The sequence below is a fragment of the Thunnus thynnus genome, chromosome 11 (genome assembly GCF_963924715.1).
Source record: "Thunnus thynnus chromosome 11, fThuThy2.1, whole genome shotgun sequence".
Classification (NCBI taxonomy): domain Eukaryota; kingdom Metazoa; phylum Chordata; class Actinopteri; order Scombriformes; family Scombridae; genus Thunnus; species Thunnus thynnus.
In genome coordinates, this window is record NC_089527.1 from 26667465 (window position 1) to 26686040 (window position 18576).

An 18576-nucleotide genomic window follows, 5' to 3' on the forward strand; every position below is an offset into this window, starting at 1 on the left:
TACCGGTATGACTCATTGCAAGTGTTTGTGTGAAATGCTGCCACATCACTAATATGAACACACAAGCACCTGAATAATAGGTCTTTTTTATTAACAGACATCATGAAAATGTCAACAGTAACAAAATTTTTTAGTCCATTTAAAAAAAAAAAAAGTGGGTTGGATTGACAAGACTCCTCCCACATAATAACTTAATGAGGGAGAGGGTAAAAGGAGGGAGGTTGTGCTCCGATAGGTAAATGTAACCAATATTCCATCTTTCTGTGCCTAATTTACTCATCCAATGATTAAAGCAGTAAAATCTGGCTTTCAGCAACAGTTTCTGCCCGTTAAATCACGCTTTTTAGTTACTATTATGTCAAGGAAAGTGGAATATCGGACACATTTTACACAGTATTAAAATGGGGGCATGTCACAAAGCAGGATCAGAGTTAGCCAACAAGCCTTCCTAAATACTCTGAGACATCATTTCAGAGGCCGAAGAGAAAGAATATCTGACTGCGAGTACACTAAAGCTAGAGATTAAGTTTTTCTTTGTTCACTACCACACAAGCCACACCTACATTGTGTTTTAATAGCATTATTAAGTCAGCAGGCTAATTTAGTGATCCATATCATGGGACACCCCCCAAAAAACAGACTGGTAGGCAACACAAGCAAATAGAGAACAGAAGCAGACACAAAAAAAGTGAAGCACCATCAGAGAACATGATAGTGAATTAAAAGAGAGATAGAGAGAGGGGGGGGTGGGGAGTGGGGGTTATTTACAGAGGGGGGGGGGGGGTGGCTGTCAGTGTGTGCCTTTGTCAACAATACAGGTCACCATGAGTACATAGGGGTTTTTGCAAATCCAGCTGCTCCAAAGATAAAAGAAAAAAGGTTCCCTAAAGGAGTAGTGTGAGAGCACGGCTGTGTCCAGAAACACACTTCTGAGGCTGTGTGAATCTGAACGGACAGAGAGGATGTAAATAGGATAGAAAATGTCATCTTTGTCCTGCGGGCATGGCTGAACTCTGCTCTCAGTAATCTTTACCCTTACTTCCTTTCAGATAGACACAGGTGACAAGGGAGGAGGGACATGGACAGTGTTACTAGACAGGAGCCTTAATACACTGTACAGTAGTGTGTGTGTGTGCGTGCGTGTGTATGTTTGAATGTCTTGTATGTGCAGGTGTGTGTGAATGCGTCTCCTCTGTAATGTGTAAATTGTGTGTTCACGCGTGTCTCCCTTATGGCAGCAGCTGCATCTTAGGCCTCGCTCTCTCCGGCTGATGAGGTGTTCTGCACTTCCTCCTCCAGAATGGGCACGATCAGGTTGTCCTTGGACATCAGGTTGTACTTCATTACGAAGCGTGTGAACCGGTGACACAGGAACGTTTCATTCTGTACATACACACACGACATGACCAAAACAATGAAAATCTGCATCCTGTTTCTTCACCATTCTGCAGTCCTGTCATTACTTTTTTAAACAGCACTCGGTGTGTCAACTTTGCCGTTATTTCATTGTCACTGAGGTGAAAAACTGGCTGTAGTAGTTATGTGGGACTATTGTTCATAAGCATATATATTATAGTTGGTAAAGTAATAAACTTGGTAAGTTTTGTATTTTGAGGTGTAATTGTAGGATTTTAGGTCTCTATTCTGCATTTTTCCACAGACACCCACCTCATACTTATCAAATATCTGGCGGTGATGGAAGTAGGCATGAGAGAATATCCTATAGATGCGACGACAGACAGAACCCAGTTTGGCCACTGATGACTCCTTGATGCTCACCCTGGAAACAGAAATCAGACACCGTTAGATCCTGCTGCTAGACGATTCCTATTCAATGTAAAGCCAAAGTTGTTTAAATGCCCAGTGGCTGATGACTGACCTGCTGGGGAAGTATTTGTTGCTATTGAGAAGACAGGCAGCTCCGTCCAGCGTGTGCCTGGTATAATCAATGGCAGGGCACTACAGATGAAGCAGCAACAAAAGATAAACAAAGAAGACACATAGATTAGAATTATGTTTTGCCTCGCATGAAGCTCAGGGATTCATATATATGAAAGTTGTCCATACAGGTAATAATCAATACTGTGAAAACCAGTCTTGACTCACCTCTTTGGGTGTCTTGTGGGCAGCACATAAAAAGATCCACTGCTCTGTGGCTGTCATCTGGGTGCAAGTGTCTGGATGGCACTCACTCTGGGGGAAGAAAGACCAGCATCAGTATTGCTGATACAAAGTAAACATTCCTAACAAGGACAGATCCATCTGTACATCTGTCTCTTCAAACAGTATCCGTTAGTGGTGACGTTCTGACAAGATCTACGTCTGCTGTCTGTACCACCAAAGGAGCCTGTTTGCTATAAACAGCTGGAGGAAACATCAGGATCTAGGACAACTTTTGATGTGTAGCTACATAAGATCCAGATGAAAATCCATTTACAGAATGAGACAACAGAATAAATATTATCATTTTGAAGCTGCAGCAATAATAGCTGGCCCATCGGGTTCTGAAATAAAGATCTGACAACTATATCTTGAATAGGAAATTTAATTCTGTCATTGAACTAACATTAGATGTATTAGAAACTGCCCATCCCAGATCTTTGCATTTGGTACAGACACAAGATTGAGACTGTGTCCTCATATCAAAGCAACATCGAGTTTTGAAACATTTTTGATCTGTATGTCTGTGAGCAGAGCACACTTACCTGCAGTTTGACTGCTAGTCCATTGAGCTCCAGGCAGAATTGCCTACAAATAAGACAGAACAGGAGCACAGTCAGAATTAAAAAAAAAAACATGAGCATGAGTGAGTAATCTTGGCAGATTCAACCATGATTTGTACTTGAGCAAACAAATGATCAAACGTTTATTTTTTTTAACACATACCTGAGGTGCTCATACTTCCACACCCCCTCATCCTGACCCTCTGGAGGCTCCAGGATTTTGTCGATGTTGGAGCAATCTGACCGAATGTTCTGCTGTATGTACTGTAACAGAGCATCACACATGCACTTTTAGTAGGCGCTCACACAGCCACAGCAACACCATCTCCATTACCTTAATGTGGCCATGATTAACTGTTAATCAACAATACCTATAATAATAGTAATGATTCTAGTTTCCAGCAAAGATCAAGTTTCAAAACACCATAGCATGTGGGCCACACTACCAGCAAGAGTTGTTTTTATGATCTGTGTTATGACACTATGTCTGAGATTTTGAATGTGAAACTGTAATACTGCGGCATAGTCTGAATGTAACTCCATCATATCACCCACAACCACTCTGTTAGATTAAGGGACGGGTTCACAGTTTTTCAAGTGTGTCTTAAAACAACAGTCAGGTGCCCATATGAACAGTGAAAGAGGTTTTCCTCGCTGTAATCATTCCTCCTGTTCATACTGGCTATTAAAAGATCCCCTTCAAATGACTTTCAATGTAAGTGATGGGGGCTAAAATCCACAGTGTGTCCACACAGTCATGTAGTGCAAAAATGTATGACAGAGCTATTTTCTCTCTATTTTTTAATTATTATTTGTCAGACGTGATGCTGACTGACACCCCTCTTCATTTAAAAGTGTCAAACCCGCTACAAAAAAAAAAACTGAGGAAATCTACGCTAAAAGCTAAATTAAAGCAGAGCAATACCAAACTATAAGCCTCATTTTACCAATGTTGTTTTGTGATTATTATTTTTTATGGCTCAGTGCGATCACTCAATGTGAAAGATTATTTAATGCCATTCACTTCTTCATGCTGATGTCTGAGTGTACTGTGTATTGAAGCACTTTCTTTGATTAAAAATAGCACAATGTTGTGTTGCAAATTCATTGATATATATTCATTTCATTCAATGTATGATTAAATTTTGAACACTTCCTTATTGAATTGTTGAAATTTCATTAATCTACCACATGATTAGGACACTGTTACTGGTGACAAAATGTAGGCTACTTAAATTGTATAACACAATTCAGGAAAATTAAAACAGAAAACACAGAATATGGAAAAAAAATAAAACAGAATCTGGAAAAAATTACAAAAGATTTCGGAAGACCATAGTTTAAAAACTATTTCAATGTTCATTCATTTGTTCATTCAATGTCATTTCATCCATGTTGCCCAACTCTAACTCCCCGCAGAGATGCATGCAGTTAGTAGTAATCCGGTTCAGTTTCCACCACCATGCCACTTCTGACCAGCTGAAAAGGGTGGGGAACACTGACTGACTGACATACACACACACACAGACCATGACAACACACCTGTTGGACAGCCAGGGTGCTGTCCATCTCCTCAAACGATTCATCCGGCCAGTTGTAGAAATCCTACACATGGAGGAAGGACACATTTAGTCCACAAAGCTGCCACTGTAACATAACTTGACAAATGTTGCATAGCTGTCATCTGACGTCAACTAACACGAATCAATCAAGCCATGATACGACTCATGACTAACTTGAATGGAGGAACATTATATAACTGTTAAATGTTTGCTAACTGAAGTTTGGTTTGATATTTGGTGACTCCGACTCTTTATCTGTCTAACGTTACATTAACTTATTCAATCCTCGAAGCTAAGCTCGCTAGTTAGATAACGTCAGACGGGATGCGACTGCTTCCTGCAACACATTCAACGGTTGTTTGTTTGAGAATCGTATGCAAACTCCATTCACCAGATAGTCTATATAAGATTACTTGAGGAGTAATTATTGTCACACGAAGTTCCGAGACGTGAAGCAACACCCCTTGGGGGTCGTTTAAGTTAACGCTACTCCAGGAACTAGACGGGGCGGCAGCTAACGTTTAGCTAGCTGGCTATTTCCAGGTCAGGCCCTTCCTATATGTTGTCTGCGGCCAAGTTAATCATCAAAAGACGTGCAGTAAAACGACATGGTTCAAATGAAACAGCGTCGCGAAGTCGTGGGTCTTCATTTCCAATAACATTGTCCAACTCCCGCCGGGTGGAAACCCACCTTTGCCTTGGTTCCAGGCCGATTCCTCCTGAGAACTGCAGTACCCTCCGCCATGACCATCGCGACAGAATGCCCGGATGTTCGTCAGCAGCTGTGACGTAGCAGCGGATTCGGATATGATCCGTAGGCGCTGCCTATTCAAATCACGTACTTGAGTAAAAGTATACCACAATGTAAAACTACTGCATTCAAAGTCTCACTTAAGTTGAATGAGGACGATCGAAATAAAGCCATAAACTCAATTACCTCTGTTTTTATCCGTAACGTCAAACAAAGTTTAACCTTTACATACTGTTCATACGACCCTCCGCAGTATGACCGGGCTCAATATCCCTTTGTAGTTAGTCCCTTTACCAAATTTTGAACCACAAATGTATTTTGCATCCACATATATCTCATCAGTCATTAATAAATGGGTGATTGTATATGTAGGCTAATGTTTCAGACAGCAGAGTGCTTTCTAATGATGTCACATATATAATAACATATCGGTCAGAGGGCTCAAACCACTACTTTTACTTTAATATTTTACGTACATTTTGCTGCCAATACTTATGTACTTTTACTAAAGTAGAATTTTTCATGCAAGACTTTTACTTGTAATGGAGTATTTTTACATTGCTGTACTGGTACTTTTACTTAAGTAAAGGGACCTGAATACTTCTTCCACCACTGCCTAAATATATCATATAAAAATATTGTATGTAAAATATTAATATGTCAGATGTGGAGTAAAAAGTACAATATTTGCCCTTGAAATGCACTGCAGTAGAATAAAGTAGCAGAAAATGTAAATATTCATGTAAAAAATTACAAGTACCTCCAAATTGTACTTAAACACAGTATCTGATTGTTGTTCCATTAGTTACATACAGGTAACTAAGTACATTCACTCAAGTACTGTATTTAAACATTTTGAGTTACTTGTACTTTACTTTGGTATTTACATTGGAGGATGGGTTCACAATTTTTCAAAATTCAAGTCTGTCTCAAAACAACAGTCAGGTGCCCGAATGAACATTGAAACAGTTTTTCTCACTGTAATCATTCTTCCCGTTCATACCGGCTATTAAAAGATCCCCATCAAATGTGTTTTCAATGTAAGTGATGGGGGACAAAATCCACAATGTGTCCACATAGTCATTTTGTGCAAAAATGCATTTTAAAGTTCTAAAGCTTATATGAGGCTTCAGCAGTCTGAGTTAGTCATATCAAGTGGATATCTGCCACATTTACAGTCTTTTTAGCATCACATTCCCTCTTTGTGTTGCCAAAAGAGGGACTTTGGCATTAAAAAGACTAACTTTGAAAGATATTGACTTAAATTAACTATTTTGGATGGCTGAAGCTTCATATTAACATAAAATAAACTTGAATAATTTTTTGCACATTTTGAGGGCTTTGAATTTTGTCCTCCATCACTTTATAAGCATATTTAAGGAATTGTTACAATGTTCACCTGTTTGGGCACATGAATATTGTTTTAAGACATACTTGAAAAATTATGAGCCTATCCTTTAAAGCTACTATACACATAAGTAATTGTGTCATTTATTGATGTAATTATAGTTTTTCAACTCATCTGACTTAATTGATTTTGGTCAGTGCAGAGAAATATTTGTACTTTTTACTCCACAACATATTGTACAATTATAGTTACTGGTCAAATGGCAGATAAAGGCTTTATGAACAAAACATAATTCATAAAATTATAAAACATGATAAGGTATTTTATATTAAACTACTACTAATAGCCAAGGCTGGATTAACAATGGGGCAAAGCAGGCCACTGTCCAGAACTCAAGACCCCAAGAAACCGAAACGTCCAACTCCCCTGCTTATCAGTTGATATTTGGCCGTTGATCAATAAAAGATCTGTTGAGAATTTATACCACTAATACATCAACTAAGGTGGGTCCTGTATTATCAACTTATCTTGAGCCCTTAACTTGTAGAATGTGTCAAAATCTAGTTTTATTAATTTAGTTTATATTAGAATTATAGTGCTGAATATAATGTATTAAATGAAAATTACTGAAACCCTGACACAAGTAGTATTATTACAGCTTGGGGATACTAGTTGGTTTCTGTATCTGGGCAAATAATGAAGCTTCCATGTTTGTCCTGCAGTGTGCATTGTACTTAATGGGAAATTTGGAGGCAACAGCTACATACACATACAGTTGGTAGTTGGTAGTTGGATGTGGGTCTATAGGGACCCAAAAGTACATTCTTGCCTCAGGCCTCCAGGTCAAGTCTGCCATGACAGTAGCAAATAGTTGAAATTAGCTCCTCCTTAACCAGCTGTAACATAAAATGCTGCTTAAAGATAAATGCATCAGTAATAATACAATTATAATATAAAAAAGGGCATGTTTACTTTTGATACATTTAGCTGAACACAAAATCATATTGTCACTCAAATTTTGACTTGATCTTATAGTACACATTTATCTGTATGCCAGTCATAAGACCTTTTTTAATTTAGAAAGATCAACTGAGATCATGTGGCTTTGTCTTGCACTAAATCGGCTGATCACACATGGAAAGTCTTTTCCATTTCTATTTGTGAGATTTATTCCATCCCAAATATACATGCATACCAAAGCAACCTAAGATAAGGACAAAAGCTCTGGAAAAATCTGGTAAGTGAACCTTGATTTTGGTGTACTTTAACAGAAAAAAAGTTAACTGCTTTCAAGGACAGTATTTCATGAGACAGAAAGTCAACAGCTCGCCTTTATTATTATAACAAAATGTGATTAGAATTATTTACAATTGCAACAACATAGAAAAAAGAAAAACAGACATGAATGACGCAACTTAATTTCTTCTCTCTGGGTATGACAAGGACTTCAGTTCTATAACAACAAAGAAAGACGGCTCATTCGACGTATTTTCCAAGGATATCTCCGTCACGGAACAGGAAATAGTCCTGGAGGACAGAATAAGAAAACATGAAATTGACCCAGTATGACAGGAAACATCCTTGAAAGATCCCTTTAAAAATTACACTGTACCGCACCTTATCCTCCAGAACGACTTTAGTTCCACCGTACTCTGGTAAGAGGACCTTCTCTCCAACCTTCACACTGAGTGGCTGTACATTTCCTTTCTGGGAAAAAAAAACATCAGGCAAAGAGTTACTCAACCACCCTGAGAGCCAAATCGCAACTATAAAAACACCACATTCCTTGTGGTATCTCCGCCCTCACAGTTGGGTAATTACCTGATTGACAGAGCCAGGTCCCACTGCCACTACTGTGGCCTGCAGCACCTTGCCTTGAGACTTCTCTGGCAGCATGATGCCACCTTTCGTTACCGTCTCTGCTGTAAGGCGCTCCACCAGCACCCGGTCAAACAGTGGCAGGAATTTTCTGAAGGCCTGTGAGTGACCACAAAGAGAGAAAATGAGCCCATAACATCACTATCAAATAACATTTGACTTGTGAAACACAACTGAATAAAGCCTTGATATTTGCTATAACAGCCCCCTTCATGGCCACTAGGGGGCTGTCTCGAGTCATAGATAGAGCATGTGTTACACAAAAAGTAAAGACCCCAACCCCCACTGACTTTATTGTAGGTTTTGCAACGTCTGCAATCACACATTGATACCAAATAATCTCTATATAACTTGGTGCAGCACGATACCACCAAGTAAACTCTTATCTTGTTCAACTACACTTAAAAATGCATGAACTCAGGGTTTAGTTAAAATGTCATTAAATTTAAAAATCTTCTGGTTAAAATGCAGGAATGATTAATCAACACTTGTGCTGCTCTGCAGGGAGAGGAGGAGGAGAGCACAAAGGCAGAGGAGGGAGGCAAGGCTACATTTAGCTTAAGTAAAGACAGCGTCCAAAGAATAAATGAGCAGCTCCTTCACAGAGACAGCCTTTGTGAAGTCAATTATTGCTCTGCTGAGTGTAATGAAAGTCAACTTTTCTTAATTATGTCCAAAATTTCAGGAAATGTCTGAAGGTACAAACTGCACATGAATGAAGCAGCTTTGTAAGATTTCAAACACCAGCTGCTGACAGTTTGATAACGGCAGATGATTCAAGTGACCTTGGGTGAAGGTTGTTTGGGAAAGAGGTGGTGGAAGTGGAAGGAGGGCGGGGAGAAGGATAGATCCCAGTTTGTTAACTGGCCAGAGGAGGTGGGGTTACTGCACTTTTTCATTGTGACTGTTTACCTTGAGGCTGGGAAGGACACCTCACTGATAAAATACATTGATGATAACATAAAGGCATCTTGGAATTTGAGGGAATTTCAGTCAGAGTTGCAAAATCTGATCACAAACAAACACTATGCTGTGATAACAGCTTTGACTGACGATGAAACGTTACAAGATAACATTCCATCCAGTTTGTCCAGTGTTCCAGAGGGGTCTCTGATTGGTTACTACTTTATGAGGTGGTAGGAGAAGCTGCATAAGATGGTTATGATTAACCTCACCTTTAATGACTGTTCAGACCATGTAACAATGTCATATGAATGAACTGTTAACGTTATACTGCAGTGTTTCTAATATTTTGTCCACCTCATTCAGAACAATGAAGGTTAACACCTCTCACTATGATGCAATACAGCTCAACAGCCTCCAGAATGACCATAAAGTTAAATCAGTTTCAACAAAAACTGAACATGTGCGGTAGTTTTACTAAGTGTAACCTAGTAAATCGGCCACTCTGGGGTGTAATTAATACTCTCTGCATTCTAGTAGTACTTCTAGTAGTATCACTGTGAATGAATGAATGAATGAATGAATGAATGAATGAATGAACGAACATAGAGTCATAGTATAGATAACTGGCACAAAAGACTGCACTTCTGCTGCTATGTAAAATGAGTTTTGCTCTGACCTGACATGCTGGGCATGGATAGCATGGATAGGGCATAAGGTCAGAGTCTACGTTACGGAAGCCGCAAATGACTAAAACGAGCAAGTAATTCATCTTTTTCCATTGACCAAGGGCGTGACTAGTGCAATATAGCAGATGAATCTGACCAACAGGTAACATTTAAAACTGTGACACGGGATCACGAGTCTGCCTATGAGATGCCTGACTTCAGTCATGCACACGCTGCAGCTGCAGTGATGAATGTCAGGATCGGTTAGCTGATTCTCAGCTGATCTGACGGATCTCTGATGTCCGTTTCAGAATAGAAAAAAACAATTTATACTCATTCATTAGTAGAAGCCAGACATATATCTGTGAGCTGACAGTGGGTTCGTAACTGCACCTGCAGGGTTAACGTTAATGCTGCTAAAGCTCATTGATCACTACACTCATCATTCATTTGTCTAGATAAATATGCCTAAATGTTTCCTTCTCACCTGGCCTCTAAACTGTGTGACCTTGTGAATGTAAAGGCAGCTAACATTACATTAGCTGCTACCGATAACTTAGCCAGGTCAGATGCTAACCAGCCATATGTAGCTTGATAAATCATTCGGAAGATCCTCTCTCATTTTCTCTACAAATGCCTTTTTTTGGGACAAAGTCTCTTACCATTTCGTAATGTGTGAGGAGGTCTGAGAGACGGCTTGGAGCTGCACCCCGGTTTCTTCGTGAGCGTGGATGTGACACACTTGAAGGGGAATCTCTCCACGTGAGGAAATATCCAGAACCCTCCTGCGCAAGTGCGCATGCGCATTACGTGTCCCAAAACTTGCTGGGCAATTCTTTTAACTAATAGAACGTTCTAGAACGCCCGACGCGAAGAGCAAAAACACTACTTTGTGTTTTTTCAGAATTCTAATGTTAATTTAGTGGTTTGTCTCATTTTAGAAACATTTCCACATAGAGCAATATTGCACAACGTCAACTTTGACCTTTATTTTTTTCCTCCAATGGCACAGGCGAAAATTCTGGAATCGTCAGCCCGGGAACGAGCGTAGACTCATTTTATGAATAAATGTCTCAAACACGATGACTTGTACACTCACTTTACCACTCTGTTATATTAATAATTATAATTCTGAGTAACACATGAGTTGTTTTCATTAAAAATATGAATATAAAACCCATTATCTACACTAGTTTTAACGTTATTCATAGTCCGGGGCGTGCCGGTAAATTACCCGGATGTGATTGGCCATGTGCAGTCCCCTCTCTTCTGCTCAATTGCACCATACTGCTGTCCTCTCCTCCAGTCGTTATATCATTCCGTCTCGCAGACGTGTACCTTGTAGAAACTACAAGCCCTCTTACCTCACAAGTAAGTGCTGACAATTTCTAATGTGTTTAAAGCTACGTAGCAAATATTACAGGCTGTATACTTTTGACCAACGCTGGCCTTTTTACGTGTAACGGTGTGTTAGCCAAGAGGTGACATTTTTCAGGGAACGCTAGCTTCAAAGTGCTTCTAGCGTGATTGTACTTCTCAACTGCAAGGGCATGCATGCTGAAATGTTACAACGGACTTTAATTAGCTGGCCAACTATCTTTGCAGCGGCCTAAATGTTCTTAATTTAGACGGACACTGAATTTTATTCATTCAGGGGTGTCGTGTCTCGGGTCTGACTGGTGAAATCTTAAATTTCTATATTGAAGTCCTGTTCTACTGGAGTGCTGCGAACAACTTAAATTATGATTCAGGAAGAGTCTTTATTAATCACGGTGCGCCTTAAATTACACTAGTGTCGAGCAGTTCTTGGTCAGAGGGTGGCTCACAGTGTGATGGGGAGGCAGTTCCTGCACATGCTTTTCACAATTTGACCTTGTGACGCACGACCTGAAGAGGACACGTGGGTTTAACAGGAACAGCTTTTGAGATATATTTTATAACCCAGTCACGATCAATTTTAATGTAAATTATGAATCTGGTTCTTCATTATGAATTCAATGAATAGAACAGTGGGCGGGTAGCTAGACGCAGTGGTCGTTTTTCTTCAGGGGGTTAATTGGGACATGGACACAGGCATTCAAACGTTTAATATCAATATGTGGAAGTAATTGCTGGAGCGATTAGTCAAACAATTTCTATGATCAATTAAACATTTTAAGACATTTATTAAGCAAAAATGCCAACAAAAACATTTACTAGTTGCAGCCTCTCAAATGCAAGAATCTGCTGATTTTCTCTGTTTTTACATCATTGTCTTTGTGTCTGAACTGTCGAATGGACAAAACAAGCAGTTTGAAGATGTCTCCTTCGGTTCTGATAAATTATGATGGGCATTTTCTGACAATTTATTGATCAGAATTAATCCTATGATTGAAAAGATGATGGACAAATACATAAAGAAGGTAGTTGCTGGCCCAATGGGATTGAATATACTTGGATAGTTGTGGTCAACCAAATTAGAAAGTAGCATTCAAAACCAAAGTTAAGTTATATATTAATATTAATCTATTATGGTGGTTTGGAAGCATATCTATCCCTTGAAACAGATGCAAATTGAAGGTTTGCTGTGACATGTTTTCCCGGTTTAAGAGCACTTTTTTTATGTTGGTGTATGTCAGTCAGATAATCCTGAGAATGTTTTACTAGCTGATAAGTAGTTCATTCATTGACTGGTGGTGCTGCATACCACCAGTGACCACTAGGGGCAGAGTTAACCTTTGTAACACATCATCTGTCCTCCTGGGGTGGTGTGGGGTGATGAATGGACATGGAGAATAATTATTCAGGTGTACTTTGGTTGCATTCATCGCATGGCAAACACATCTATTTTCAGTGCACATAAATATCATGTGACATGAACTTCCAGCCCTTTCAAAGAGCTCCGGTACATCTCAGTGATCATTAATAGGGTGGGATGTGGTCTCAGATATGTTGCCTTAATTACACCCTTTGTCTTTTCCTCCTATAGAGATGTTTCGTTTACCAACAGTCATGAAGCAGGTGAGGCCTGTTTGCAGGGCACTGGCTCCTCACCTCACACGAGCCTACGCTAAAGATGTGAAGTTTGGACCTGATGCTCGTGCCCTCATGCTGCAGGGAGTGGATCTGCTGGCTGACACTGTGGCTGTCACCATGGGCCCAAAGGTAATGAGAGGGCTTGTTGTGAATCCTCTGGCTGGATTTTTACTCATAGTTTCTTATTTGGGATTTATCAAATATGTAATTTGGACCTCACTGGCCACACTGTAAACCCCTTTATCTCAACAATGTCTATCTCTATTCCAGGGTCGCACTGTTATCATCGAGCAGAGCTGGGGAAGCCCTAAGGTCACCAAGGACGGCGTGACGGTGGCCAAGAGCATCGACCTGAAGGACAAGTACAAGAACATCGGTGCCAAGCTGGTGCAGGATGTGGCCAACAACACCAACGAGGAGGCTGGTGACGGCACCACCACTGCCACAGTGCTGGCTCGTGCCATTGCCAAGGAGGGCTTTGACACCATCAGTAAAGGTGCTAATCCTGTGGAGATCCGCCGTGGTGTCATGATGGCCGTAGAAACCGTTATCAATGAGCTGAAAAAGCTCTCCAAGCCAGTCACAACCCCTGAGGAAATCGCACAGGTAAACATTCTTAGAAATTATATTTAGTTGTGTAACATCTTAAATCTGTAATGTGTATATAAACAAAAAGCAAGACTTTAATAGTGTCGTTTATATTTCAGGTTGCTACAATCTCAGCCAATGGAGATGAGGAGATTGGTAACATCATTTCCAATGCCATGAAGAAAGTTGGTCGCAAGGGAGTCATCACTGTCAAGGTTAGTTTCAATGTTTCATTCATGTATAAAAAGATGTCCGCACTGCTCTAATGATCGCTTAATCAGGTAAAACCTGTAAATATGTTGTTCTGTAATGTGACGTAATTTGTCATGCCTTTTGTTTCAGGACGGGAAGACTCTGCACGATGAGCTGGAGATCATTGAGGGTATGAAGTTTGACCGTGGTTACATCTCCCCATACTTCATCAACACCGCCAAGGGTAAGGGTCATATTGGCTTCTTGTGTAACTTAAGCTGTGCTTTATAATTTGCTACACTAGAGATGAAGTTGAGCGTGTCTGTTCAACACTCCCTGCCCTCCTCATTCTTGACTACAAAGAAATACTGTATAAATGTATTCTCTCCATTATCTTTGTTTCTATTAGGCCAGAAATGTGAGTTCCAGGATGCCTACCTGCTACTGAGTGAGAAGAAGATCTCCAGTGTGCAGAGCATTGTGCCAGCCCTGGAGATTGCCAACCAGCACCGCAAACCACTGGTCATTGTGGCTGAGGATGTGGATGGAGAGGCCCTCAGCACCTTGGTTCTCAACAGGTACTTTGTTTGTTTGTTGTTAGCTCTAAATAAATAGCTGTTAGTCTGAAAAGATTAACCAAATGAGAGAATTGTTTACATAGGAAAATGTATTTGAATGAGTTGAAAGGTTGTGAATATTCAATGACTTCATTCACAGGCTCAAGGTTGGACTGCAGGTGGTAGCAGTCAAAGCTCCAGGCTTTGGAGACAACAGGAAGAATCAGCTGAAGGATATGGCCATCGCCACCGGAGGCACTGTAAGTTCACTCTTCATTCTCAAGTAGCTGACAGTTGCTATGCTAAATTGTATGAACCACTAAGTTTGAATATAAAAGAAGACATGCAGACTCTTTTTCTTTTTCTGTTTTCCAGGTGTTTGGAGATGAGGCTTTGGGCATTGCTCTTGAAGACATCCAGGCTCATGACTTCGGCAAGGTTGGTGAGGCACAGATAACTAAAGATGACACCTTGCTGCTGAAAGGAGGCGGCAACCCAGCTGACCTGGAGAAACGGGCAGCAGAGATTGTTGAGCAGCTGGAGAACACCACCAGTGACTATGAGAAAGAGAAACTCAACGAGAGGCTGGCCAAGCTGTCTGACGGAGTGGCTGTGCTCAAGGTGTGTGTCTCAAATACAAGCGCAGACATATCTGTTTTGAAGACAGTACTGATAAGTTACAGTTTTCCTCCAGGAAAATAAAATTTTACACCCATGCTCTGTTTCAGATTGGAGGAACAAGTGATGTGGAGGTGAACGAGAAGAAGGACCGTGTGACAGATGCTCTGAATGCCACACGGGCAGCTGTGGAGGAGGGCATCGTACCCGGTGGAGGCTGTGCTCTGCTGCGCTGCATCCCCTCCTTGGATACCATCAAACCTGCCAATGCCGACCAGAAGATGGGTTAGTAAAACAAAAAGGCTCAGATGTACTGAAACTGTATTACTTAATGATAGTTTTACCTTTTTAAAAACATCTCTGACACACAAGACCTGAATAGTTTACTGTGGCTGAAGATCCAACTATAGAGAAATGTTGACTGGTTTGTCAGCTTGCACCTGCAAAATGGCAAAAAGACTTGTTGCATTAGCAGTAGTCTCTTTGAACCAGCCAGTGCATTTGAAACAACTTATCTCACTCCATGTTTGACCTTTTTCACACAATGAAAAGCATTAACCCACCACAACTGATGGCTGACTGTGTTTTTACGGATTTAAACAAGCAGCCATATTTGTGACATTTCAGGATTTGTTTAGAGAGGAACAGATTCATTATTGTACATCTAATTTCCTCTCATCTCCTCCTCGTTCCCAACAGGTGTGGAAATCATCAGACGGGCACTCCGTATCCCCTCCATGACCATCGCTAAGAACGCAGGTGTGGAAGGTTCGCTAGTAGTGGAGAAGATCCTGCAGGGACCAGCCGAGGTCGGCTACGATGCCATGCAGGGAGAGTACGTCAACATGGTGGAGAGGGGCATCATTGACCCCACCAAGGTACAGTGCTCATTCATTGTCAAAGTGTAGTGTTGCTGAACAAAACCTTGATTATTCATACGGTAAACCACATGGCTTCACAAGACATAAGAAAGACACAGAAGACATAAGAGGCAGACTTAGAAAGTGTTACCTGTGTTCTACAGACTGTCCACTCACATACTGATTCTTAATATGCATCTGAGTTTAAAAACCTGACCTCGGTCAATACTGCCACTCAGTGGTGAAGAATGATTTTAACATGGAAAGTAATATTAGTTTTCTTTCCATTGTAGCATACATCATTTTTCGATTAGGGACAATACATGCAAATATGTACTTGCAACAATTGAAGGATAATTGGCAGTTGGCCTGTGATATTATTAGGAAGAGGAAATCATGTTCAAATAGTATTAGACAATGTAGCGCTGAGGATTATGCTTTTAAAGAAAGAACACAACATATTAATATATGTGTATATATAAAAGAATTCCGATTATTTCAATTTTACTCAACTCAGCATTGATTTGGTCATGCAGTGTAGGTACAGATGTAAAACCAAAACAGTGAGTTGATTCATTTGATTGTCAATCACTGGTAGCAGCTTTTCAGATGTGACTTCATATAACTGTAAATTGAATATCTTTCAGTTTTGGACTTCTGGTCAGACAAAACAAACAATATGAACATGTCACCTTGGGCTCTGAGAACTTGTGTTGGTTATGTTTCACTATTTTACAGACTAAAAGATGAATTTATTTGATCTAAAAAAAAAATTTAATTGAGGAAAATATAATCACTTTCAGTCCTAATCATATGCAAACCTGACTGCAGCCTTACTACATGTGTGTGTGTGTAAGTGTTGCTCTTAGCATATGCTTTAATTAGTCACCACAATCAGTGGAAGATGATCTGAGTCAGATGAGGCACACTTAGAATGACATACCATTTACTAAACATAGTATAGTCACATGGTATTGTGTTGAGTGAGTCGCCATGCAGAACATGGATATGTTGTAACCTCCTGTTGCTTCTCCAGGTGGTGAGGACAGCACTGCTGGACGCAGCAGGAGTAGCCTCCCTGCTCTCCACTGCCGAGGCTGTCGTCACAGAGATACCCAAGGAGGAGAAGGATATGCCAGGAGGCGGCATGGGAGGCATGGGAGGCATGGGCGGTATGGGTGGCATGGGAGGCGGCATGGGTTTCTAAGCCAAGCTTCCTGACTTGCTGTACAGACTAATCAGCAGAGTGGTGCTGGGGGTGGCTGTGGAACAAAAGAACCCTCCAAGAACCTGCACCCACTTCCACCAAAAATCTGCCCACACTGACTGACTGACCATGAGTATGTTGGAGCCCCACTACTTCACATGATTCTGCCTCCTGCTTCATTGTCCCGGAGGAGCCAGCATCACCTGACTCTGTGCTTCTGTCCCATTCATCCAGTCTGCCCAGAAACTGGGGATGTGAGCCCAAACAAGCCCAGTTACTACATGAGAACCCTCTATACAGCTCTATTTTACTCCCATGACTCTGTTCAATGAAACATTGACATGCGCACAAAGCTCGTAGTTCATAATGTAAAAAGTGCTCAACAGAAAGAAAAGTGCTTATACAGGTGATGCCATTTTGATCTCTGTAAGAGGTAGTTAAGTGATTAAAAATGGTCAATGAAGAAACTTCACAGAAACTAACATAGTAGACATGATTATAATCTATATTACTGCAAAGAGAGCAGACCTTGAACGAGAGAAGATGCCTAGGCAGGAATGTGTCACTGTCCTTTATTTTTGTTGTAGTATTTTGTTAATTCATGTTTTGGTTTTTTATATATCTGTCTTGGTTTTGCCCAGCTAAAATAGTGGGTTAAAGCCTGTCATTTGATTTAATTAAAACAATTTTCTTACAGAACTTGAGCATTTTCTGTGACTTTGTCTCTGAAGTGACGTTTCATTATATTTACCTGGTGATGGGTGAAAAAAGATCCCTTTGAGTTCCCTGTTACTTCTCCTACCTTGTACCTGACCATGATTGGATGAAGAGTGCCTAAAGTGTCACCAGGGGCCTGGTGAAAACAATGTGAAATTTTTAAATAATGTTTACTGATGTCTGCTGCTCTGGTACTGGGAGACTATAATGTATGCAGCATTTTGAGTTTTTCATCTGACTGTCATCCTTCGCATTAATGATGGTCATAGGATCAGCTGAACACTGATTTCACAGTATAATGTGAGAGGGGGGGCAGTCTGACAGGGGAGCAAGATGGGACTCAAGTTACAGAGCAGTTACGAAGTCTAAATATGACAACATGGTGCCCTTGTGCAGTTAAACATTGACCTTGTGTGACGCAGCTTACACGTCTCCATACGCTCTGCTTTAAGTAAGCAAGTACAAAAAAACTACATACATAAAACGCAGGTGGTGTTTTGTTTTCAATATATTATTTCTTTGCAAAATAACATAGCAGTGATCATTCGACTTCTGTTTTGTACTATGTAGACATTGATTAATTGTGATTTCTTTTATTTAATAAACAAATTGTTCTGTGTTGGTTACTCGAGTTCTTTGTAAACAACTTTTTTCCACTGTGTTGCTCAGTGAGTACTAGTATGTGATCATCAGTCTGTCACATAACCATTGAAATAGTACAGGAGTGGATGTTTTTTTCCAAACATTTTTCATTAGCTGAGGTTCAAAGTTCATTAAGGCCGTTTACTAGCTGCTCTGGGGCTTTCATATCACATGATCTTCACATGAGCTGTCAGGGGAATTGCAGATGTTCAAATTTCCACTTTTCCATCCATGTTGGCATAAAAGCTTCAGGTTCAAAGTTCATTCTTGAACTTGGAAACTGGTTGAAAAAAAAAAATCTCACTGGAGCTTTTAATCACATCACATAATCCTCATGAGCAAGTGAA

General features: G+C 40.4%; 2 protein-coding genes across 4 annotated transcripts; one reads left to right on the forward strand and one right to left on the reverse strand.

Moving 5' to 3' along the window:
- Positions 1–70: 70 nt before the first annotated feature.
- LOC137193020 (MOB-like protein phocein) lies at positions 71–10651 on the reverse strand. Of its 3 annotated transcripts, XM_067604177.1 has the most exons (9): positions 10496–10651; positions 8206–8361; positions 4266–4328; positions 2887–2987; positions 2706–2748; positions 2107–2193; positions 1880–1959; positions 1669–1780; positions 71–1383 (listed from the first exon to the last, which is right to left on the reverse strand). In XM_067604177.1, the coding sequence occupies exons 1-9, from the start codon at positions 10496–10498 to the stop codon at positions 1249–1251; spliced, it is 780 nt and encodes a 259-aa protein (XP_067460278.1). In that variant the 5' UTR covers positions 10499–10651; the 3' UTR covers positions 71–1248. The 3 variants fall into 3 exon arrangements, with proteins under 3 accessions (XP_067460278.1, XP_067460276.1, XP_067460277.1); XM_067604175.1 differs by lacking the exons at positions 8206–8361; positions 10496–10651 and adding an exon at positions 4977–5082; XM_067604176.1 differs by lacking the exons at positions 71–1383; positions 1669–1780; positions 1880–1959; ... (2 more) ...; positions 2887–2987; positions 4266–4328 and adding exons at positions 7698–7911; positions 8002–8091 and having other exon boundaries at positions 10496–10650.
- Positions 10652–11064: 413 nt separating this feature from the next.
- hspd1 (heat shock 60 protein 1) lies at positions 11065–18218 on the forward strand. The gene is made up of 11 exons (XM_067604172.1): positions 11065–11204; positions 12802–12977; positions 13119–13454; positions 13556–13651; positions 13779–13872; positions 14038–14206; positions 14346–14445; positions 14561–14806; positions 14914–15088; positions 15503–15681; positions 16700–18218. The coding sequence occupies exons 1-11, from the start codon at positions 11084–11086 to the stop codon at positions 16868–16870; spliced, it is 1863 nt and encodes a 620-aa protein (XP_067460273.1). The 5' UTR covers positions 11065–11083; the 3' UTR covers positions 16871–18218.
- Positions 18219–18576: the final 358 nt, after the last annotated feature.

Excerpts from the sequence above, each read along its gene's own strand:
- LOC137193020 (XM_067604177.1), bottom strand. Across the intron at positions 2,749-2,886 it reads TGGAAGTATGAGCACCTCAG|GCAATTCTGCCTGGAGCTCA; the intron begins GTATGTGTTAAA and ends TCTTATTTGTAG. Across the intron at positions 1,384-1,668 it reads AGATATTTGATAAGTATGAG|AATGAAACGTTCCTGTGTCA; the intron begins GTGGGTGTCTGT and ends GTGTATGTACAG.
- hspd1 (XM_067604172.1), top strand. The coding sequence starts at position 11,084 with ATGTGCAGTCCCCTCTCTTCTGCTCAATTGCACCATACTGCTGTCCTC. Across the intron at positions 14,207-14,345 it reads AGCACCTTGGTTCTCAACAG|GCTCAAGGTTGGACTGCAGG; the intron begins GTACTTTGTTTG and ends CTTCATTCACAG. Across the intron at positions 14,807-14,913 it reads ACGGAGTGGCTGTGCTCAAG|ATTGGAGGAACAAGTGATGT; the intron begins GTGTGTGTCTCA and ends GCTCTGTTTCAG.